General features: G+C 42.8%; 1 protein-coding gene across 1 annotated transcript in view; it reads left to right on the forward strand.

The window, feature by feature from the left end:
* The window catches only part of LOC105380450 (ubiquitin carboxyl-terminal hydrolase puf), a 43835-nt gene extending 21858 nt beyond the window's left edge, over positions 1 to 21977 (forward strand). Inside the window, exons 40-57 of the mRNA XM_048630404.1 lie at positions 50 to 126; positions 209 to 317; positions 702 to 860; positions 1275 to 1457; positions 2606 to 2752; positions 10246 to 10410; positions 11982 to 12209; positions 12824 to 12958; positions 13593 to 13783; positions 14200 to 14397; positions 16296 to 16453; positions 16841 to 16956; positions 17414 to 17657; positions 17978 to 18190; positions 19935 to 20074; positions 20651 to 20785; positions 21180 to 21384; positions 21754 to 21977. Of these exons, the coding sequence (XP_048486361.1) occupies positions 50 to 126; positions 209 to 317; positions 702 to 860; positions 1275 to 1457; positions 2606 to 2752; positions 10246 to 10410; positions 11982 to 12209; positions 12824 to 12958; positions 13593 to 13783; positions 14200 to 14397; positions 16296 to 16453; positions 16841 to 16956; positions 17414 to 17657; positions 17978 to 18190; positions 19935 to 20074; positions 20651 to 20785; positions 21180 to 21384; positions 21754 to 21977 (3027 nt within the window). The remainder of the gene's footprint in view (positions 1 to 49; positions 127 to 208; positions 318 to 701; positions 861 to 1274; positions 1458 to 2605; positions 2753 to 10245; positions 10411 to 11981; positions 12210 to 12823; positions 12959 to 13592; positions 13784 to 14199; positions 14398 to 16295; positions 16454 to 16840; positions 16957 to 17413; positions 17658 to 17977; positions 18191 to 19934; positions 20075 to 20650; positions 20786 to 21179; positions 21385 to 21753) is intronic.
* The last annotated feature ends 2994 nt before the right edge of the window (positions 21978 to 24971 follow it).

Consider the following 24971-nt stretch of genomic DNA (forward strand, 5'->3'; position numbering starts at 1 on the left):
CTATTTGACGTGTATATTCTGTGACCATAATATTTTTTGTTATTTTCAGGTATTAATAAAATGTCCAAACCAAATGGTCAGACAAATGTTTCAACGGTTGTGTATGCACGTCATTCAGAGGCTGAGGTAAGACACTAAACAACTCCCTAATCAAACTGATTTAATTGTTATAACCCTGGCTTTATGGTGGTAAATTGTTTTGTTTCAGATCTAGTCATTGTGCCTTATACCTACAGGGGATGGAAGAGGATGATGATAATAGCAAGATGGCGGAAGGAAGCTGTGTTACTAGGTTTATAAGAATGTTACTGTCATTGGTGAGTGCTGTTATTTATCTAATATCATAATTCCTTCACTGAAACTCATAAACCTTTAATTAGTGCAATAGAAAAAAAAATGGGACAACCATTTGGCCCTATTCTAACCACTACTTATTCATTCTCGCATTTTCGAATGCCACATAAATGCACATACATAACAATAATCGTAGTATTATATTATATATTCCCACATAGTGATAAATAGTGAAACGGTCAGTTGATATCAAAAGATGGAGGATATAAGACATTGTAAGCACATAGACTGCGAATCAGTGCGATTAGATCTCGCAACAAGCTCTACAACGCCTCTCTCTCTTCCCATTCAACACCTGCGAGTGCAAGCGAGACAGTAGCAGTTACAAATCTCATTTTTCTCACCAGATGGAGAACGGCGCCCGGCAACACCTGCGCCACCTGACGGAGTACTTCAGTCTGCTGTTCGAGTTCAGCAAGATGGGCGAGGAGGAGGGCAAGTTCATGCTCAAGATCAACGCCATCTCCAGTATGGTCAACTTCTATTTGGGGCAGACTACGCCTTCGGTAAGTGCTTGTGGATTTATTACGATTAGTTGAGAGAAAATAAATTGATTACTTGATAGCATACCTAAATGATAGATTGCGGCGAATTTATTTCGCGCCTGGCTGCCGTTGTCTACCACAAGCAGTAGTCATCATTATAAGGACGGCTACGGTTCAATGAGGCTATTTGCTTATCACATTGACTAAAGTTCCAGCGCTTAAGTAATTTACATACGTCATAAATACATTGAAACCTCTTCTCCAGATCATCCTTCAATATTCATTTACTATGAATATTGAAGGATGATCTGGAATCTAGTAAATTTTCAATTGCACTCAGATTACTTATCAATAAACATTTCAATTTAACCACAACACCACAACCCACAAACACCACCATCTACCGGCCATCCCTCAAACCACTACCTATTCCAGGCGGAGTCCCCAACCGAAGAGGCGGGCTGCAGCGGCACCACAGAGACGTCGGGCGACAAGCTGCGTCCCGGAGCGCTGGACAAGATGGTGGCGCTAGTGGGCGGGCTGGTCGAGCGGTCGCGCGACCCCAGCGGACAGCTGACCTTGCACGAGACTGACGCTAAAGCGCTGCTGCATGCTAAGGTAAGATGTCGCAAAGGTAAAGTGATGATAAGAGAGTAGGTAAATAGGGGTTATTTATTTATATGAAAAGCAACTCGCTTGATCGACAATCTTATATAGGTGCTTGAAAGACATCTGCTCAACATTGGACGGTTGATGGCTGATTATTCGTATTTCGTCTCTATCTCTCTATCTATGTCTTATGGGGGTTATCTCACCTACGCTCTAAATCCTGCTTCTTACCGAGATAATTTATCTCGCTGGATCTCGCTGTTTTATTGACCTTTTTTAACAGCGGATATACAATCTTTATTCTTCTTTATCCTTTTATTTTAGTCTTATTTATTTATTTATAAACACTTTATTGTATATTTTATTTTTATTTTTATTTTACAAAAATAGACACACCAACAGCACATATGATCATACATTATCAAGACATAATTAAAGGTAAGTATTATTATTCTATCTATGCACCAATTACAGGCGTGCAACAGCATTCAATAGGACTAACGTAAACAGTAATTTAAAATTTAAATAAAATTATTGTTAACATGCAAAATCTAAACTAAAATATACAATATTAAAGCCATGTACAAAAGAATTATAATATACATATATTTACAAACCTAAATTGCTAAAATGAATGAAATGAATTAAAAATAAATTAAGAATATATACAAATAAAATCGATTTATAATAATTATTAAAAATGTCTAAATTAAAATTAAATCAAATTTGAAAAATTATGTTACATTAGTTATTATTTGAAAATTAATGGTGATAATTATGGTTGCAGCAGTTTCTTCTTCCAAACAATAGGGGAGTCATTATAAATATCTAAGTTATATTTCGATTCTAACTCATTGTAGCACCTTTCAAACCGGTTTATCGGGGAAAATTTACCAAGCTGGGTTCGAGAGAAAGAAGGAGTAAATGTTTTTGTTTCCCTACACTTTCGGTGATTATGTTTGGGCACTGTGAAATTAATTTCCATCAATAAGTTGGGCTCAGACATAGTACCACTCAGCAATTTATGCAGACAGTTAAGGTCATGGTAGTCTCGTCTATGTTTAAGAGAATGCATTTATACTGTATACTAAACACCCCTACAAAAATAGGACTTAGTAATGTATGTATACAGTCTTATCACTATTTTTCCTCTCCAGGGTTTCCCGTTCATTTACCAGCAGACGCGCGACTGCCTGAACCTGCAGCAGACGCGGTCGCTCATCTTCGCGCTGTGCCGCTGGAACGAGCCGCTGGCGCAGAAGATTGTTAATATGATCTTCCAGGCTATCGCTAAGCATGCTGAGGTATGTTGTTTTTTTAATGCTTAGTTATTGTTATCAAATTATCGGTTGGATATAAATAGTAGTAGCTTTTTTGTACATTGTCGAACTGGTTATCATTCTGCGTATCTGCGGCGACTACACGGATTCGATATCGTCGTCGATAAACTTGTTGCAATTATTAAATGTAGCAACACAAAAGTCCATAGACTAACTAATTTTAAGTACTAATATTGGTAGTACTGTAAACGTTTAGGTTTCCGGTCTTCTTCTCAATAAACGTGCGAACGTGTATCAATACAGAATTGTGGTTTAATTCAGTAAATAGCAATTCCCGCAACGATCCAGCCTCCAAACACACGCGGAACCAAGTCCGCACATGGTCCTATACGAGCAACAACTGATATTTGCGTGGAGTTGCGAAGAAAGCCACACGATCATTCTGCGATCTACAGAGGAGAAGCTGGGTACAAGCCAAGGCCAGCCATCTTGAACCATTTGCTTCGTACGTGGGACGACGCAAAACACCTCGGAGTCTCTCGTCAATCGTAAGCGGAGCAAACGACGGGTTCAAGCAATCATCAAAAACAAGGCGGGCCACGCAAGTATTCTACAAGGACGCCCTCATCGTCAGCGAACATCATATTTCCCGCCATTAATTTCGGCGGCAAGGTGCAGTGAGGCGCCAGAGCTACGTTCATTTCTGCAACGGTGCAGAAAGAGACAGCGGTACGCAAGGTTGAAGAAGGTGCGACAGAGACAGCGAGCGGCGCGCGAGCTACACATCGTGTCATTCGCTGCGGAACTCAGTCAGGTGTGCCAACCGTACCAGCAAATATCCAGAGACAATACTGTATGTTTTTTCAAAGATTCCTTTCATTCATTCAGCAGCCATTTTTATTGTGTTTGTCTTTTTATTGAAAGACACAATTTTGGTTCGCGTGCTCAAATAGTTGTTTGTTGTAGTAGTTTAACTGTTTAACCCTGGTTATTTGTAATAGTATAAGATATTTTGTTTAAGTGCAAGTTACAGTTGTCGATATGTCTGAAACAAGTGATATTGTCAAACAGAAAAACATTAAAAGAGGTTACATTAAAGCCACGCTAACAAGATTGGCTACATTTTCAAAGCAAAACTTGTCGTCATGCTCCAAAGACGAATTGCTCGTCAAAAAGCAAAGGTTAACCGAGGCCTTTAGTGAATACGAAGAGCTCAATCAGGATTTGTTGTATTTAAATCCAAATGACGATGAAAATATAGTGCTAGTGGAGGAAACATACTATCAAACCTTGACATGTTTCAATCAGACATTAACGACATTAAATTCTGGAAACCTACAAGAGCCAACAGCTTACAACACAACAGCCCAATGCAGCCAAAGAACGAAATTACCTGCTATAAACATTGGTAGCTTCAATGGTAAGTTTGGTGACTACACACCTTTCATAACATTGTTTACATCTATGATTGATAATGATAAGTCCTTAGACACAGTACAGAAGTTTTATTATTTGCGTTCCTTCCTTCAGGAGGAACCTCTAAACTTGATTAAAAACCTACCTATAACTGGGGATAGCTACAATGTTGCATTGGAACTACTGAACAACCGATACAACAACAAACAGAGGATCATAAATGAGCACATAGGTCGTCTTTTAGATCTAAAGCCGTTAACCAAATCTACTGCCTGCAACCTTAGGGAATTTATAGCCACTGTAAGGCAGGAGTTAGCGGCATTAAAAAATCAGGAATCTAATGTAAAGTATTGGGATGCAATATTATTATGTGTTTTGTCTCGTAAATTAGATGGCTACACAGCTCGAGCTTACCAGCTCGAAAGAAATCAAGATGCAGATCCTGCCGTGGAAGAATTTCTCAAGTATCTGGAGCGGAGAGCCCTTGCGTTGGAAAGCACTGAGCCCAGTCAAAATGCTCAGCATACAAGCATGGACAACCGGGCATCCACAACTAAGTCCAGACCCATGGCTGCAACACACATCGTGACAGGAACACAATGCTCTCACTGTAAGTTAACTGACCATAAATTATATACCTGTAAAAAGTTTCTAACATTGACTGCACCTGATAGGGTAGAGTTCATACATAGAAACAAGCTGTGCATGATTTGTTTAGGATCACACAAAGGCAAGTGTAGGTTTCACTTCAGGTGTTCTCTGTGCAAGGATAAACACAACACTATCTTGCACTGTGATAAGTTCCCAGAGCCTGCGAGTGCACATCAACCAGCACCAGTGACTTTGTCAGGATATGCAGAAAATAATGTTCTTCTCCCTACAGCGAGAGTAAAGATAATAGGCAGAGATGGTACAGAGTATCATGTACGAGCACTCCTGGACAGCTGTTCCCAGGTATCATTTGTTTCCTCAAAGCTAGTCAAATTACTTGGGGGAAAGCCCAAGTCAAGTGATTTAAATATTATTGGGATCACAAATAAACAGAGCACCATCAAAGCATGCATTCCAATCGAAATTCAGTCATTGAGATCGCCATACAAGACCACAATTACCTGCCAGATAGTAGAAAGTGTTACATGCAATCTACCTCAAAACAAAATTAACCTTACAGGCATTCAGATACCCAAAAATGTTGTTTTGGCCGATGAAAAGTTTTACGAACCAGGTGAGATCAATATGCTCATCAGTTCTGATGTCGTGTTTCAGACGCTGTTGCTCCAGACGGAGCCGATAAAGATCGAGCTTCCCGAGCAGCCTCCGAGCCCAGCCCAGCCGCCGAGCACCGCGTCGGGGCCACAGTCTGAGTCAACCAGCGACAGCACGGCGCCAGCACCGCGACGATACTTGAGTATTATTAACACTGAGTTCGGACACATAGTAGGAGGTAACATACCATGTCATTTAGCACAGGCAGCGTCACACAAGGTAGTCTTAAAATGTACATTAGCCCCTCTCAATGATACGATTGCTCAATTTTGGAACACAGAAAAAGTGCCTGAAATTTTTAGCGAGAAATCTTCAGAACAGGAACTTTGCGAAGAGGTATTTCAGAGTACTGTTATGTTAGAAGATAACAAATTCCAAGTTGCTTTGCCTCTGAAGTTACCACTTTCCGAGGTAAACGACGCACTTGGCGACTCGTTTCACTTTGCACACAAACGGTTTTTGAACTTAGAGAAAAAACTACATGCAAACCCAACTTTGTTCAACCAATACAAAGAATTCATAAACGAATATTTACAGCTCAATCACGGTCATTATATAGACATTGAGATGTACGATTTAAACAAGGATGCGGTATATTTTCTTCCGCACAGAGCAGTCATCAACGAGAACAGCAAAACTACGCCAGTGCGTACTGTTTTTGATGCATCAATGCTAACAAACAAGAAAATTTCTTTAAATGATTTACAACTTAATGGACCTACAGTCCAAAGAGATCTGTACGATATCATTATCCTATTTCGATTAGGGAAATACACATTCACAACGGATATAAGGCGCATGTTTCGTAATATTAATGTCGATCCCGCATACACATCACTTCAGAATATTCTCTGGAGGGAAAGCCCCACTGAGACACTAAAAGTTATAAGACTCGATTCAGTAACTTATGGTTTGAAGTCATCGAGTTATCTTGCAACACGTTGTTTATATGAGCTGGCAACTAGGTACAGAAATGATTACCCCCTAGCTTCATCCATCATCAAAGAAAACACTTATGTGGATGATATCATATATTCGCATAACGATTTAAATACAATTCTCTCAGCAAAAGACCAATTGTGCAATTTATTAAAGCTAGGTAGTTTTCACACACACAAATGGTCTACAAACGATGAAAGGATATTAGCAGGTGTTCCCTCTACTGAGAGACAATTTGAAAGCTTAAACCTTCAAAAAGACGATTATAACATGAAAGCTTTAGGTCTACAACTTAATATAAATGACGACAAGTTTATAATCTCGTCTCCGGAACCTTTTAATCCAGAAAAAATTACAAAGAGAACCATACTCAGCTACATAGGTAGAATTTATGACCCTATGGGTTATGTAGGCCCAATTGTAGTCACAGCAAAGGCTATTATGCAAAAACTGTGGTCATCAAGCTGTAGTTGGAATGATTCACCTCCTCAGGATGTCCAGAAAGAATGGCTTCAGTATACTGAGCGATTAGCTAAAATGCAACCGATAACTTTAGCTAGAAACATAGACTTTTCAGACTCTCACACAGCACAGCTGATTGGTTTTGCTGACGCCTCGAGTACGACGGGCTACGGATGCTGTTTGTATCTGCGACTCATAGATGCTTCAGGGACAAAGGTAACAACACATTTACTCAGTTCAAAGTCCAGAATAAATCCCGTGCAAAAGAAAAATATGACTGTTCCAAGACTCGAGCTCAATGCTGCACTTTTGCTTTCTAAATTAGTAGTCAAAACCTACGCGACGTTGCAACTTAAGATTGAGATTAAGAATGTATATTTATTCAGCGACTCGCAGGTTGTACTTGCATGGCTTAAAACGGAGATTACAAAACTGCAAGCATATGTGGCGAATCGAGTAAATGTGATTCACCAAAACACATCTAGATGGCGCTGGCTGTATGTTAATACCCATGACAACCCGGCAGACCTGATCAGTAGGGGAGTCCAACCAGGAGAGCTGAACGACAATAATCTGTGGTGGAGAGGCCCAGAATTTCTACAAAACAGTAAGTGGGACCTTTCTTGTAATGAGCCGAAAATACCTCAAGAGGTACCAGAGGTAAGGAGCTGCGCTGTGCTTGCTAGCGCTCCCGTGTGTATAAAGCCAAATCCGCTAGAGTACGTTTTTAAACGCTTATACGAATGCTCTGATATTAACAAAATTGTTAGGCTGTATGCATACATATTAAGGTTTTTGAATAACACTAACAAATTGAACAATAAATTGAACACTAGCTACTTAACAAGCTCCGAATTGCACAACTCGCTTCTGCAAATAATCAAATATGAACAAAGTCAATATTTTTCAGCTGAAATAGAATCTTTAAGTAAGGGTAAAAAACTAACTGGCAATCTGACTAACCTCCATCCATTTCTCGATGAGATGGGACTATTGCGTCTTTCGGGTAGGTTACACCATGCAAAAATTGCTTATTCTCATAAACACCCAGTCATATTACCTAAAGGTTCGCTGATCACCACTTTGCTTATCAGGAGTGAGCATCAACGCTTGATGCATGCAGGAAGCAGGCTAGTTCTTGCTAATTTGAATCAAAAGTTTTGGATTGTAAATGGTTTGTTAGAAGTTAAGAAAATAGTTCATAAATGTGTAACTTGTTTCAGACATAAGGCAACTGTAGCTAAACAGTTAATGGGCAGTCTTCCCGCTGGGAGAGTTAATAAAACTAGCCGCCCATTCGAAATTATCGGCGTGGACTTCTGTGGACCGCTAGAAATAAAATTATCACGTATCAGACGATCCGTAATAGGTAAAGGATATATTTTAGTTTGCGTATGTTTCGCAACAAAGGCAATTCATTTAGAACTGGCTTCCGATTTGACAACTGAGACCTTCCTAGCATGTTTTAGACGACTGATTTCGAGACGAGGCTTGCCCACCGAAGTCCACTGCGATAATGCAAGTACATTTAAATGTGCAAATTCACAATTAGTTGAACTTTACTCACTGCAGTCTTCACAAAGGCACCGAGCACAAGTATATGAATTTGCTTCACAAAGAGGCATAGATTTCCACTTCATACCAAGTTACTCAGCGACGTTCGGAGGCATTTGGGAAAGTGCAGTGAAGAGTACAAAGCATCATTTAAAAAGGGTATTACAGAAAAACGTACTTACTTATGAACAGATGAATACGGTTCTTACAGAGATAGAATGTATTTTAAACAGTCGTCCATTGTTACCATTGTCAACAGAACCTGATGATTTTTGTTACTTAACCCCTGGTCATTTTATCACTGGTAGTGCTTTGACTATGTACCCAGAAAAGAATGTAAGTGATATACCGCAAAATAGACTTAAGTTTTGGCAGTTATGTACAAGTTTAAAACAAAAATTCTGGAATACATGGCATAAATATTATTTAAACATTTTACAGAACAGACCGAAATGGCGACAAGAGCAACATAACGTAAAATTAGGCAGTCTTGTGATTTTAAAAGAAGACAATATACCTAATATGTGTTGGCCCATGGCTAGAATTGTTAAGTTATTTCCAGGGCATGACGGTAAAGTAAGAGCAGTTGAGGTTAGAACGCCTAACCATAAGACCCATCATCGATCTATACACAAAATCTGTATTCTGCCTATTGAAGATAATAACTAATGTAAAATAAGTAAATACTCACGTATTTGTTGTTGCTTGTCGCTGGCACTACACTCTCTAGTTAGAGATGTATAAATACTGTTTTAGGGCTGACACTAGCAGCTTATTTGGGCACGCGAACCAAAATATTTAGTTTAATATAGTTTTAGTTTAGTTCGTAGTGCTAAGAATTCATTAAAAACACGACTGTTGTATTTAACATAGTGTTATGTAACAATGTAAATTGGTTATTCTTAGGGTTATGTACCATTCCAAGAAAATATTTCGTAGGACTAAGAATTTATCAGTAACTCCAACTGTGTATGTATTTAACTTTTTATAAAGTACTAATTAACTTTGTAATTCTTAGGGTTATGTACCATTCCAAGAAAATATTTCGTAGGACTAAGAATTTATCAGTAACTCCAACTGTGTATGTATTTAACTTTTTATAAAGTACTAATTAATTTTGTAATTCTTAGGGTTATATACCATCCCAAGAACATAATATCGTAGGGCTAAGAATGTTACTTCGAGATTTAATTATAAGTATAAAACTGCTACCTACCATCTGAAAATATTAATTAAATGTTTATAACTAACTTAAATATTAAAAATACAGTCCACTATCGAAAGTAAAACTAGGTTTGTATAAACAGTATGATTTATTAATATAACATAGATTTTCATATACAGTATGATTTATTACTTTACATAGACTTTTGTTAACAAGTAGGTATTAATTCGTTCTGGTGTGGTGGCAGCATGTTGCAATTATTAAATGTAGCAACACAAAAGTCCATAGACTAACTAATTTTAAGTACTAATATTGGTAGTACTGTAAACGTTTAGGTTTCCGTTCTTCTTCTCAATAAACGTGCGAACGTGTATCAATACAGAATTGTGGTTTAATTCAGTAAATAGCAATTCCCGCAACGATCCAGCCTCCAAACACACGCGGACCCAAGTTCGCACAAAACTTGCTTTATCAACCTAATCGACCAATCTCAGTGCCGTTCGACCCATGTAGCGGCGGCTGGTTTGCTCACGGTAGTCAGATGATTGGCCAGAATAGTATTAGTCACTGCGCTGACTGCCTAAAGTGCAACAGACGTATACATATTTATTACACGTGATAATAGGCTGCCTTTGTGCACTACGAAATATATAGCATACCGAAACCGAAACACAGTTTATATTTACCAAAACTCACCCAAACTTTCACCCTACAGAGCAGCGGCCCGTTCTTCAAGCTGCTGACGCTGCTGGTGGAGGGCAGCGGCGGCGGCGCGGGCGCGGGGGGCGGGCTGCCGTGCTTCACGCAGCTGGCGCTGGCGCGGCTCTGGGACGTGGGCGACGTGTGCCCGCACGCCGCGCTCGAGTGGCTCGCTCTGCAGGTCAGTGGAGGCTTTTTTAATAGAGGAATAGACTCTAGAACGTCAAATCCGGACAAAACATCAGCTGTGAGACGGTTTTTTAGAGTGTAGTCTTTGTCAACAGGGGAATAGACTCTAGAACGTCAAATCCGGACAAAACAGCAATTCTCAGCCGGTTTTTACACTTACATACATTGCAAAAAAAAACCAAAGGGTCACGTCATGAAAAAGGTTGATAAACACTGATCTAGAACATTAAATCCGGACAAAACAGCAGTTGTGAGCTGGATTTTGGCTTAAACAAACTGTTGAAGCTACCAACAGTAGAACAAAAGCTATTTAGAATCGCCCATGAATCACGCATGAGTCGCAGCGGCCCGTTCTTCAAGCTGCTGACGCTGCTGGTGGAGGGCAGCGGCGGCGGCGCGGGCGCGGGGGGCGGGCTGCCGTGCTTCACGCAGCTGGCGCTGGCGCGGCTCTGGGACGTGGGCGACGTGTGCCCGCACGCCGCGCTCGAGTGGCTCGCTCTGCAGGTCAGTAGGGACTTTGTCAATAGGGGCATAGGAGCTAGAATTGAACAGCAAATGTTAGCTTGGAGAATGGTTACCGACAGTGCCGCCACAGTTTTTAAGGCGTCATGATCCAAGTATCAGAAAAGCAACGATATGAAATTATTCGTGTTCTTCTTGTTGCAGCGATAACGCTGCCGTGTTGGTTTACGGTATATGATAGTATAGGATAGGATAGGAGTGGTCTGTGCGGTGCCCCACCCTGCGGCGTTCTTGGTGATCACTTGAATATTGTAGCTGTGTGCAACGGCTCGGTAACGGTCGTTGGAAGGTTACCAACAGCCCAGTAGAACAAAAGCTGTTCAGAATCACCCCTTGAGTCGCAGCAGCCCGTTCTTCAAGCTGCTGACGCTGCTGGTGGAGGGCAGCGGCGGCGGCGCGGGCGCGGGGGGCGGGCTGCCGTGCTTCACGCAGCTGGCGCTGGCGCGGCTCTGGAACGTGGGCGACGTGTGCCCGCACGCCGCGCTCGAGTGGCTCGCTCTGCAGGTCAGTGGAGGCTTTGTCAACAGGGGCATAGTGGGCGCCTATCTCAGCTATTGGAACACCCAGGCTTGCTGCTCCAGTTTACTCAGGAGCTAGGCTGGCAGAGCTGAAATTAAAGGTATCTTTGCCGTTGGGTGCAATTATGTGCGTTTCGTACATGTACAAAGGAAAGGACTCGAGAGAGCCACGTACGGCTTCGCCCCCTCTCAGAATATAATAGAATAGGGGTATAGAATCTAGAACATCAAATCCGGACAAAACTGCAGTTGTGAGCCGGGTTTTGACTTAAACCTGCTGTTGAAAATCGGCTACCAACAGTAGAACAAAAGGTGTTTAGAATCACCCCTTGAGTCACCATCTTTCGGCTTACTATTCCACTTATGCAACACCCTGTGGAACCTAGCATGACGGTTAGTTCGCTGCGATCCGCAAGACGCTGATAATAAACGCATAACATGTATGCCGAAGAACCTTTAACCGTTGAAATACGTATCGTGTGACGTCTCATGCTCAAACTAACCAATCTATATTTCTTCTCAGGTGCCACGCAACAAAGCAGCTCACGCGTGGGCTCTACGCACAGCCGACCGCTGGGTGGAGACCCAACTTCTAGCGGCCGGCTCAGCGCGGGTCAGAGCCGCCGCGGCCCTACTCCTAGTGGCGCTGGTGCCGTCACAGCACTTCCGGCAGGGGTTCGCGAGGACCCGGCCACAGCCGCAGCCGCTGTCGGCCAAGCTGCCCGATACGGCGCACCATACGCTGCATCAAGTGAGTGTGATATGTGCAGTTGTGGATTTGAAAAGTGTATAGTTTGGTAAAGTGACCCAACTCTAAGCGGTTGTCTATAGGGTGGCTGTGTCCTTACTGCTATTAACTTAAGTACCCTCCCAGCACTTGAGGAAAGCAAGGAAGGAGGACGCAAGGATCTACATTGATGCGCCAGCCAAATTGAGGGAGAGATTGGGTGTGAGTGTAATATGTGTAGTTGTGATTTTGTGAAATAAGTTTGTGTGTTGAGAAAGTAAATTTTAGAGCGCAGTTCTCAGATCTCCATGAAAGCTTTTACAGACCGCTATAAACTAAACAGCAATTATGTCAACATTGTCTCATGAATCGAAACTGCGGTAAAATTGTTGGTCTCTTCCATAGCCCCAGATCACTGTATCATTTGCAATCATAAATCTACAACAACTCTACTCAACTTACACCCCTACTCCCTGCAGTTAGGTGTACACGATGCTGCTGGGCAAGCTGAAATCATAAAGCTGAAGTTGCACAACTCCGTTACGAACCTTATAAATCCCATCCACGTCTTCCAAAAGCTGACATCACTGTCTTGTTTGCAATCATGAATCTACAACAATCCCCACTATCCCCGACAGGTGTACACGATGCTGCTGGGCAAGTTGAAGGCGGCGCGCAAGTACACGGACATCGCGGTGCACGGCACCATGAAGTTGACGGCCTACTTCGGCGTCATGGCGTATTGTGTGGTGTCCAGGGTTGAGAAGCTTATGGTGAGTTTCAAGTATTATTATGATTATTTAAACGACAAAAACGCGTGGTCTTGTCCACCTCAGCTAAGGCTATTGAAAAAATGAAATGGATATAGTTAGGTACTTAAGTAAAATTGTAGGTACTAGATATAAGTAAAAATTGTAATAGATTATAAGGAAAAAGTTGAAAAGATGCTCGAGGAGTTTCTTTCGCCATTTCTTTCCTTCTCAATGACGGGGCCTTTGTGAAATGGTGGTAGATGACTATCGACAAATAATTGTAAAATTTTACGTCGATTAAACCATTTGAATTTGAATTTGAATTTGAATTTTATGATAGTACAAGAAAGGATTTATTCGCGACATCAATATACGACGTTAAAATGACGTAGACACAGCACGTAGACCCGCCGTCAAAACTAGCTGTTACATATTTTTCTAAAGAAATGTTGCCTGATCCCTCTTAGATATACGGTTGCCCATTTTACATAAAGGCCGACGACAGTCGTAGGCCGCGCGCGGCTTACGATTGTAAGAATTTGTACCTAAGTCTAACGGTGCGTGTTCAATAAAATAAAATTCTAATTCTATTCTACAACAAATACCGAACAAATACCAACGAATACCGTTTTTAACCCCTTCCAACCGTCCACAGTTCGGCCAATACTTCACGGACCTATGGGACCTGTACCACCCGGGCATCTCGGAGCCGTCGGTGGGCGTGCACCCCAACAAGCAGGCGTTACTGACCTTCTGGCACGCAGCCAGCGCCGACTGCGCCGAGAACCTGCAGCTGGCCGTCTCGCACGCGCCGCTGCTCAAGCACATCGCCTTCAACTATATACTGTGAGTGTGGGGACATAGCTTATAACTTATACTGGACTACGCAAAAAACCCTTCCTTCTTTGGAAGGAAACCCGTGCCCCAGCAGTGGGGACGTGATAAGTCGTGATGAGTGAGGGGGAAAGAGTTGCTTTTACGATGAACTTGATGGAAAGCAGCTTTTATTCTGACGTACTCGAAATTCTGACATACTCGAATAAATACTGTGTGTATGATGTCGCTTCTACATATTATAGTCACAGCAGTCATTTAAAAAAACTACCTCGTATATTTGGCGAAATCCACGAAGGCTGGCCAAGAATATTGAATGACCAAAGCTTCTTTAGATAAGGTGATAGAAAATTCGTGACTTGGAAAGAAGATTTCTATAATTATATTTATATTTTTCCTTTGTTTAAAACCACTCCATTTCCTTCCAGAGCGGACCACGAAGACGGTGAAGTGGTCTCCTACAACCGAACAATGCTGCCCCCGTACTACGCTCTACTGCGCCTGTTCGCGCGTCGCTCGGCGTCGTTCGCGCGCGCGCTCGCGCAGCACCAGAACATACACTGGGCGTTCCGGAACATAGCTCCACATGCCCATCTGTACCCTGCTGCTGCTGATGAGCTGCTCAGGTAAGGATTATCATCATCAGCATATCTAATACGAGGCGTAAGATCGCTCGGCGTCAAGAACGAGCACAACGCAAAAAAATCACATGTAATTGATTTACTACCGGTTTTCTTACTTTCCTCCCCTCCCGAAAGCTGCTGCAGGTTGTCTGGTAGAAAACGCATTTAGCAAATTCCGTCAAACGTCGCTGCATGGCATCTTTTGTCTATGTAGATATACTTTAGCGCTGAATACGGTGATTTTATTGATGGGGCCTGCATAAGAGAAGTTTATCTAAGTACCTGCCTACATAAAGTATGCTGCCCCCGTACTACGCTCTACTGCGTCTGTTCGCGCGTCGCTCGGCGTCGTTCGCGCGCGCGCTCGCGCAGCACCAGAACATACACTGGGCGTTCCGGAACATAGCTCCGCATGCGCACCTGTATCCGGCTGCTGCTGATGAGCTGCTCAGGTAATGATGCCCATCATCATCATACCTAGCACGAGGCGCAAAATCGCGCGGCGTTAAAAACGAGCGCGAGCCAAAAAAAAACTCCGTCCCCGGAAGCTCTTGCGCGTTGTCCGTTAGAAAACGCTTTTAGTAAATTCCGATAATCATCGCTGAAGGGCACTTTTTGTATACCTAGATATACGATTGCGCTAAATACGGCAATTTGAGTGGTGGAATCCATATGAGGAGGTAATCTAAGTAGATAAAGGATGCGTAGTAGATACTGCGTCTGTTCGCGCGTCGCTCGGCGTCGTTCGCGCGCGCGCTCGCGCAGCACCAGAACATACACTGGGCGTTCCGGAATATAGCTCCGCATGCGCATCTGTATCCGGCTGCTGCTGATGAGCTGCTCAGGTAATGATGCCCATCATCATCATACCTAGCACGAGGCGCAAAATCGCGCGGCGTTAAAAACGAGCGCGAGCCAAAAAAAAACTCCGTCCCCGGAAGCTCTTGCGCGTTGTCCGTTAGAAAACGCTTTTAGTAAATTCCGATAATCATCGCTGAAGGGCACTTTTTGTATACCTAGATATACGATTGCGCTAAATACGGCAATTTGAGTGGTGGAATCCATATGAGGAGGTAATCTAAGTAGATAAAGGATGCGTAGTAGATACTGCGTCTGTTCGCGCGTCGCTCGGCGTCGTTCGCGCGCGCGCTCGCGCAGCACCAGAACATACACTGGGCGTTCCGGAATATAGCTCCGCATGCGCATCTGTATCCGGCTGCTGCTGATGAGCTTCTCAGGTATAGATCCTCATAAGCATACCTAATACGTGGCGTAACATCGCTCGGCGTCAAGAATGAGCACAACGCAAAAAATCACATGTTATTGATTTACTGCCGGTTTTCTTACTTTCCTCCCCCCCCTCCCCCCCTGGAAGCTCCTGCAGGTTGTCCTGTCGCTTCATGGCATCTTTTGTGTAGTTATATACGTTTGCGCTGAATACGGTGATTTGTTTTGTTGGAGCCATACGAGGAGGTTATCTAAACTATGCTGCCCCCGTACTTCGCTCTACTGCGCTTGTTCGCGCGTCGCTCGGCGTCGTTCGCGCGCGCGCTCGCGCAGCACCAGAACATACACTGGGCGTTCCGGAAATAATAAAAAAGCGTAATGCTTACTGTCATGATTAGAACGTAATCGTTTAACTCCGTTTCTGTTCATTCAATCTCCAGTACGCTTACTCGACTGTTTTGACCAACTTTCCACCTATCTTATCACAAAATGCACTCTTGCTTAGCCTGACTTTGAGTCATCGTAATAATATGATTACTTTTTTTTCTCGGTTTTAAATAAAGAGCCAGAGTATAAACCCATTGTTTTGCTTCCGGAGTAAGCCTATACGACCAACGCCTTCAGCCTTCTTCTCTTGAATAGTAGCCTTCTTCTAACCCTTCCACTGCCCACAGGCTGGCCCGCATCCTGGCGTCCCGCAGCGGCGGCGGCGGCGGCGGCGGCAACAGCAGCGGCGGCAGCAGCAGCGGCGCGGAGGGCGGCCCCGCGCCCGCGCCCGACGCCCGCGACGCCGCCGCCTTCCGACGGAGCACGCTGTCCGCGTATCTACAGGGTGAGCGCGTAACAGCAGCAGCAGTGACGATTATAGTCTGTTTTTTAATCTCATATACTAAATTGACAGATTCTGAACGGTTCATCAACAGTCGATAATCCCGCGATTAAGTGACTGTTGCCGTGACACTCGACTTTTGTCAATTTAGTATCTAAAATTTTAAAGAGTGTTAGGAAAATGAAGGATGTCAGAAATCTAGGATAGGCATCAGAAAAAATATCAAAAGTCATTCAAAACAACTCAGGTTCTACGGCATAAAATGCGAGAGAAACTTACTTAAGTAACTCTAGGACCACTAGAATGTTATCTTGCCTCTTTTGGCACAAAAGTGAGTTTCCTTGTTTTGATAAAGGAAAAGCACAATGTTAATACGGTAATCGGTTGCAGGTTTGAATGGCCGGACATGTTGGACGACGCTCATAGCGGCGTTCTGCACGCTCGTGGAGAACGAGGACGACCGCCTGTACGTCGTGTACAACGGAGGGCTGCAGATGATCTTTGAGGTCAGTATCATTGGGCTATTCATTATACCTTGTTTCACGGGGAAATACATCTGACAGAACCCTTATTACATTCGAATAAGGGTAGTTTTTGTTTGTATCAGATGTCTTTCCCCGTGAAAAAAGGTATAGACGTGGTAGTAGAATATCAATTTTCGTTCCATAATAACGACAACAAGCAGTATTGCTGCATAAAAAGCGATTACAAGCTTATTATTGTATCTTTATTTATGGGACTATAGGTCTAAAATATACTAACTATGTTTACAAATAAATTATGCATGACTGTTTGTCACTAAATAAATAAAAAATATATTTTACGAGCATACGCTGTTCTACCTTGCTTAAGAACAACGCTGCGCGGATCGAGTCAGGACGCAATAGATTTTTAACCATCTCATTTCCTACCATACATGAATTAAATGATGACTAAATTACTATTTATATTTCTTGTCTTCAGGCGTTACACAGCCTCCACGCGCTGTACCACGAAGGCGCGCACGGCGAAGCGGGCGTGCGCGCAGAACTATGCGCAGCGCTCCGCTGGGCGCGTGCGCTCTGCCGCTCAGTGCGCACGCGCCGCGAGCCGAGCGACGCAAGGGCCGTGCTACTGGCGTGTAAGGACTGGCCGGAGGGAGCTAGGAGATTGTTGACCTTGTTGAATGTGCATACAAGGCCGACGCACCTGAGGGATGCTGCGCTAGGTTTGTGGATTATTTTTAGATGCAGAAATTGCACACATACTATGAGAAGTTCACACTTTCCATCTTTTTCAAGAAGCTACAAATAGCAATATACTTATCAATATTAATATTACTCTTTATATTACTATCCTCCATCGCACAGGAATCCTAGTGGGTACAATGGTTTTTATAGGCTTTTCATAAATGGTAAACAATGTGTGACTCTTTGTTGTCTCCCAAAATTACAGTATTAATTTATATCATGTCTTCGAAACGTTCCTATAGACTACAATCATAATATTTTCAATCAATAATCTCACACTAGCATCCCCAATCCACAGGAGTCCTCAAAGAGCTAGTCCTAATAGGCGGCGGGGCAGCCCTAGGCGCCCTAGTGCCTCTGCTAGCCCACGCCCATGCCGCCGCCCGCGCCGCGCCGCCTCCGCACAAGCCGCGGGCCCCGAGGCCGCATCTGCACATGACTGTACCGCCGGTGCGAAGGGCTGAGGCGGCGGCCTTGCTGCATGTTTATAGGCCGTATCATAGGTTTATAGGTGAGTGTGAAATGTGTCCATATAACAGTTGACAAATATGGTGTGTAGGGAGGCTAGGATCTATAGGTTTATTTGAAAACGTGGCTAGATATACCAAGTGAGACGCTACACATGACGTCACAAGCTGCGAGCGTCGAGGCCGCATCTGCACATGACTGTACCGCCGGTGCGAAGGGCCGAGGCGGCCGCGTTGCTGCATGTTTACCGCCCGTATCACAGGTTTATAGGTGAGTGTGAAATTTGTCGTTATAACAGTTGACAAATATGGTGTGTAGGGAGGCTAGGAACCATAGGTTTATTTGAAAACGTGGCTAGATATACCAAGTGAGACGCTGCAACAAGTCGCGAGCCCCTAGTCCACATCTGCACATGACTGTACCGCCGGTACGGAGAGCTGAGCTGCATGTATACAGGCCGTATCACAGGTTTATTGGTGAGTGTGAAATGTGTCGCATAAGTTGGTGAAAACCATGGTCAATTTTAGTCTGTAGTGACGATAGGTTTACTTGTAAATGTAGCTTCATAACGCCACAAGCCGCGAGCCCCGAGGCCGCATCTGCACATGACTGTACCGCCGGTGCGGAGAGCTGAGGCGGGGGCGTTGCTGCATGTTTATAGGCCGTATCATAGGTTTATAGGTGAGTGTTAAATGTGTCGTTCTAAAATATCAAACTGCACATAATATATCAAGTAAGAAATCATCATAAAGTAACCTCAAAATAAGTAAAATCGCATTTGCATTACACATGCCACAAGACGAACGTGAAAAGTGCAACACTACATTTCCTTCCAGACACATGCTGCCGCGTGGTGCGCGCAGCTAGTGAAGGAGGATAGGAGACTTACTAGTAAACATGACACAGCAGATCGATTAAACAATAACTGCAAATGTCATTTGCATATCGGTAAACATGTGTCTGGTGGCATTTATCAAGTTAGCCATCATCATGAAGTAAAAATCTGAGTCCCATATGCATATGACACATGACGAACGTGAAAAGTGCAACACTACATCTTCATCCCCCAGACACGTGCTGCCGCGTGGCGCGCGCCCAGCGCTGCATGTCGGAGCAGCTGGTGCAAATAACTGATTATGGAGGATAGGAGATAGGTTTACTAGTAAACTGTGTCTGACGGGATTTATCAAGTTAGCCATCATCATGAAGTAAACTTGAACTAAATTAAATCCCATTACACAACCCTGTAACATGACACATGACGAACGTGAAAAGTGCAACATAGACGGCACCGTAGCTTAGGCGGTAGTGAAGCTGCTTCCGAAGCTTGGGGCCGCTGGTTCGAATCCCGCCCGGGGCAAACATTTGTGTGATGAGCACTTGTGTTTGCCTTGTGTCTGGTTGTCGATTATCTATTAAATATGTATCTGTGTAGATTTATATCAGCTGTCCGACACCTATAACACAGGTTCTGTCTAGCTTGGGGTTGGATGGCCGTGTGTGAGATCTCGCCATATATTTATTATTATTATCCTAACTTCCTAACTAATATTATAAATGCGAAAGTAACTGTGTCTGTCTGTCTGTCTGTCTATCTGTCTGTCTGTTAATCTTTGACGCCAAAACTACTGAATGGATTTGAATGAAATTTGGAATACATACGGTCTAGACCCGGGGAAAGAACATAGGCTACTTTTTATCCCGGAATTCCCACGGGAAAACATTTTAAGGCGAAGCGAAGCGCGCGGGAACATCTAGTTTATTATAACACATCATTTTCCTTCCAGACACATGCTGCCGAGTGGCGCGCGCCCAGCGCTGCATGTCGGAGCAGCTGGTGCTGCTGTCAGCACTGTGCGCGCTGGAGGCCGTGCCGCTGCGGTTCAACTACTTCGCCACCTTCTGGAACGAGGTCGCTGCCACGCCGGTGAGTGTTGGTTGCTAATGGCTGTGGTAGATTGATATGGTTGATGATGAATTTAGGTTTCATTAAATCCAATCAGCAGTACCACTTATGCTTCCTAGTTCCTATATACCATTTCACAGGGAAAGAATTCAAATTTTTCAAATTCAAATGGTTTAATCGACGTAAAATTTTACAATTATTTGTCGATAGTCATCTACCACCATTTCACAAAGACATCTGATACAAACAAAAACTACCCTTATTCGAATGTAATAAGGGTTCTGTCAGATTTCTTTACCCGTGGAATGGGATATAGTGTTGTGGTAGATTATTGTTGATGATGAATTTAGGTTTCATTAAATGCAATCGGGAGTTTCCCCACTTATTAGTTTGACGAGAGTTATTATCGCCATTGCCTTGGTTCAAATTAAATTATTTGCCTATTTTACTGTTTAAACTCAATAATGTATAGATGTCAAGGGCAAGGGCAAGGGTCCATTTGTTAAAAACGTAAATATAATAAATTATATACTTAATTATTTTGTGAAAAAATAAACTAAAAAGCAAATTTATAACGCCAAACATTGCATTCAACAGTCGGACGCGAAGCTGGCGGAGATGCTGGCGGAGTGCGGCGCGGCGGCCGAGTACGTGGACGCCGTGCTGCTGGACGAGCGCGCCGCCCTGCACGACCCCGCCGTGCACGCCTTCCTCCAGCACTATTACCCGCAGGTAGGTTGGGTTTGGCTAAAGACCGAAACCGCCAGAAGGCCATAGAAGACGCGGTCATCCTTTGCACATAGCGCGATGTACGCGTGATTGCGAACTGTGACCACAAAGACTGAGTTGGACAGAGGCCGGGGCAGTTTCTGAGGTCGAGATGAGAGTTAGTTGACTCTTATAAATACCCACTGTCGGATGGTAACAACAAATGAATTCTTCCTACAATCTATCGATAGAATCAAGATTGTTTATTAAAAATAAATACCTATGCAAATTTTAAATTCGTATGATGCTAAACGCGTTTTGTTTAGACATATCGCCCCAGCATATTTTTTTACAGCAAGTAAACATTGGTAAATTATAATAATAAACTTTTAATAACTCATATCAATAACCTCCCCAGCTCGGCAGCGGCACCGCAGCATCCTCCGCCGCAGCTCTCGCCGAGGAGCTCGCAGCGCACGGCGGCACCGCGCCGCTGTCCACGCTGCTCGGAGACGTGCGCGCGCTGACGCTGCTGCTGGGCGGCGCGGGGGCGGGCGCGGCGGCGGCGGGCGCGGCGCTGAGGGCGGCGCGCGCGCTGCAGAGGCGGCTGGTGGCTGCTGCCGGTGAGTTTCTTTGAGATACTTTTCATAAACAAAATAGTAGGTATACGAGAACTAGAATTATTTGTCATCGTTGTGAAATTGTGGTATGAACTACGTGAACCTTAGTTTTAGGTTCTATTTTGCGACAACCTAAAGGCTCCAGTACACAATGTGTCCCCATTACCGGAATAGTGCACTTTTTTGCACGTCCGTCGTAAGTGGTTTGCCAGGCAGCAATGAGGCATGCGCCACTGTAGTGAACATCAAGTGATCGTGCCCTACAGTTGTGCATTGCAAAGCGTGAGCGTGACCATCACAGGCCATTGTGTACTGGATCCTTAAGAGTAAGGTCCCATTAAATCTCAGCACTGACTAACCAACCTATCACAGACGAGGAGACCTCCGAACCAGAAGCGCTACCCGAAGCCGCGGCCGAGCCGGTCCGTTGCACCACGCCGGACGGCAGCGAGCCCGAGGAGCCGGACGACCTGGCCGACGAGTCCCCGGCCGAAGAGCCCCCCGCGCCCCCCCGCGGCGCCGCCTACCTGGCCGAGCTGCGCGCCGCCGCCGCCGCCCTCGCCGCCGCCGCGCAACACGCGCTAGCCGATGGATAGGGACTGCTGCAACTCATGTTTCTCTACCTACTCGCCTCGTGACAACAAACGCATTGACACTCGAGACTTGGACTCGGTTAGTGAAGTGCAATGTGTGTGGAGTGGATTTGGAAAGTGATGGTGTATTTGTGATGAAGTTGACAGTGCCATCCAGGGATGGCGAGACTGCAAAGGCATTAGACGCAGGATTTGTCTGGTTTCAGTAATTTTTTTTGCTAGAATACGGAGGCCCGGCAAAATTTGCTTTTGTAATATGGTTCAGTAGTTGATGGACGTGAAATCTGCACCTTAATTATGGCAATAGCGGTTGATTTTCGTTTCCGCAGTCGCTGATCGCCTGTGAAAATCATTTGTTTACACACTTGAAAACTGTGATAAAATATAAAGTTTTGTTTCGAACAATAAACCTTACACTACGTTTATGCACACAAATATAAGACAAGCAAGTTTATCAGCTGCTCTTATTAATAACGTTAGCGATGATTTTATAACAGAATAGTCTGTTTTATTGTTGTATGTCATTGTTGTTTTTTTAACAAAATAGCATGTCTGTTTCCTTGACTATTTAGGTAAGTGACTTATGATAAATTTTAATGGCTTTTTACATACATTCCATTTGTTGCCTTGTAACTAAATAGCGATGATAAAATAAAATATTTCTAAACAACGAAAAAAACAGACATGTCCTTTGAGGGCCAATGTAATGAGGGTATCTAGTGAAACACTATAATTGCTATGCCCAATCTTGCTTTCATTGTAGTACTTAACTGTTTAAATCTATATGATTACCTATGATATACCTGAGGCAAAATTTAAGAAACTTCACAAGCATATGTGAAACTATCTGGGTCAATGACTCAATGTCTAAATTGAATTGAATCAATAACGGTAGGTAACAATAAGCAACAGATTGAGTTAACGATCACATGGCTCCCTAAATAATGTTCTGGTAGAGTCATTTGTATTATACTTTCTGTCACCCACGATAGGTTCAAATGCGCGAAGACAAGCGTGAAGCGTTTTATCTCTATTTCAAACGTTGTTGGTAATAAGATGCTGACTTTTGGCATGAAAAAAGACAAACTGAAAAGGAACCCTTCCTAGCTGAAATAATGAATAATTGACATGTGGTATGTCAATTATCGTTCGGGAGCTACGCTAGACTCCATTCGAGCGATTGAGGTATAAAGCCATATTCGACTCGTGAATAACTAAATGTAAGACTAAATTCCCATTTGTATGTAAATTGTATCCATTTTAGTCCGTAAAAACTATGTTCTTTAAAGTTAAGACTGTCACATGTCACTTTATATTTTGTTTTATATTTTATACCTATCACGTAGCTTTAAGTGTGGATATTCGTAGTTTCATAATACATTATTGTCATCTTATTTATAAGAAAGATATAACCCTCCTCAATTAGTAAACTGTTTCAACCGTTTTCTACAGATACGGAGATTATTGGAGAATGCTGATAAAACAGTTTTAAAGAGGGCTTTACCTATTTTGTGAATAAGGCGGTATATCTATAAAATTTTGACTGAATGTTTAATAGTGTAGATGTTTATAGAATCTCTTAAGGCTTCGTTAATAACGTGTGATCCAAATTCTTTATGGCTACATACGTATGTTTAGTTTTCTAAATCAGGTTAACAATTTTCTGCACTTACTTTGTATACTCAAGCGTAATTTTGAGATGGCGTTTTATAATGCTCAACACTTATCAATACTGCCAGAATTAAATGACTTGTTTAAAACATACTTTTTTTTACCGAACGTGATGTAAAATCGTTTTGATAGATAAAAACACAATTTATTGGACCGTAGGGAATTCATAATTAAGTAATATATTATGTACTTTGTAAATTAATATAGTGTTGTCGCCCGTCCAGAATATTTCCCCTCAGTCACATCTCTATGATTAGGCCAGTACTTCAATGTTATAAAGTGTAAAGTCATTTTTGTATTATTCATTATTTAACAAGAATATAGGGTGTTGTCAATGTTGAAAATTTTCATGAATGTCGTCTAAATGTTGTCATAGTCTTTTTCCCACTATAAAAATACAAATTACTAAAGATATCTTGAATTGCTACATTGGGATGTATCTAGGATGTGTCCACATAACCGAATATAGAAATGTCGTAAAAATATGATAAATGTCTCCCGGACGTGACATCCCGCCAAAAACATAGCGAGAAGTCGCATCCAGCAGACATTTTCAAAATCTACAATATTTTAGAGTATGGCTTATGCTGAGAAGGCATCAGAACTCCAGTAGAACAACCAAAAGCTTAAAACCATACGTAAAATTTTACGACTAATTATTAAGCTCGGTCAACATTTGTATCATTTACCCGTATCACACCCGCGTTGCGTAGCCTTGGCCTATCATCATCGTTAGTTTGAGTTTGACGTAATATTTTATAAGAATATTTTCAATTGCGAACTATAGAGCTTCCACTATGTTATTGTATTTTAGACGTTTCCTTATGTCTCGTAAGTAAAATTGGTTTTCCTTTGCAGTCGTCAAATATGTATGGGATTTCGAATGTCAAAATCCAATAATATAATGGACAGAGTTTAGAAATCATGACATGCGTCGCAGCTATAGCTACAACTTCGTGCACTACCCTCCTTGCGGGGTGAAAGAAGTGGGGCGGGTTGAGTGACCCCGCAAGGAGGGTCGCGCACGAAGTTGTCGAGCTATACCTACTCAACGGGGCAGTATACAAATGTGGACCCAGCTTAAGTCGAGCTTTTTGGCTCACGCGCTTAGTTTCTTCAACATCAATTTGTGCATGATTTACGTAATTGTGTTATTGATTGACGATTCGTTCATTTTGATTTCGAATGAAGCAGTCACTGTGATTGATTATGGAGAGCTTAATAAACTATTGTGGTGCTATCATGATCAGGTGACTGTAAGTTTAAACGATGGATGTATTTCTTATTTGGACCTTATTTTAGAGCTTATTGATTGATATAAACTAT

Source organism: Plutella xylostella, chromosome 25 (assembly GCF_932276165.1).
Source record: "Plutella xylostella chromosome 25, ilPluXylo3.1, whole genome shotgun sequence".
Classification (NCBI taxonomy): domain Eukaryota; kingdom Metazoa; phylum Arthropoda; class Insecta; order Lepidoptera; family Plutellidae; genus Plutella; species Plutella xylostella.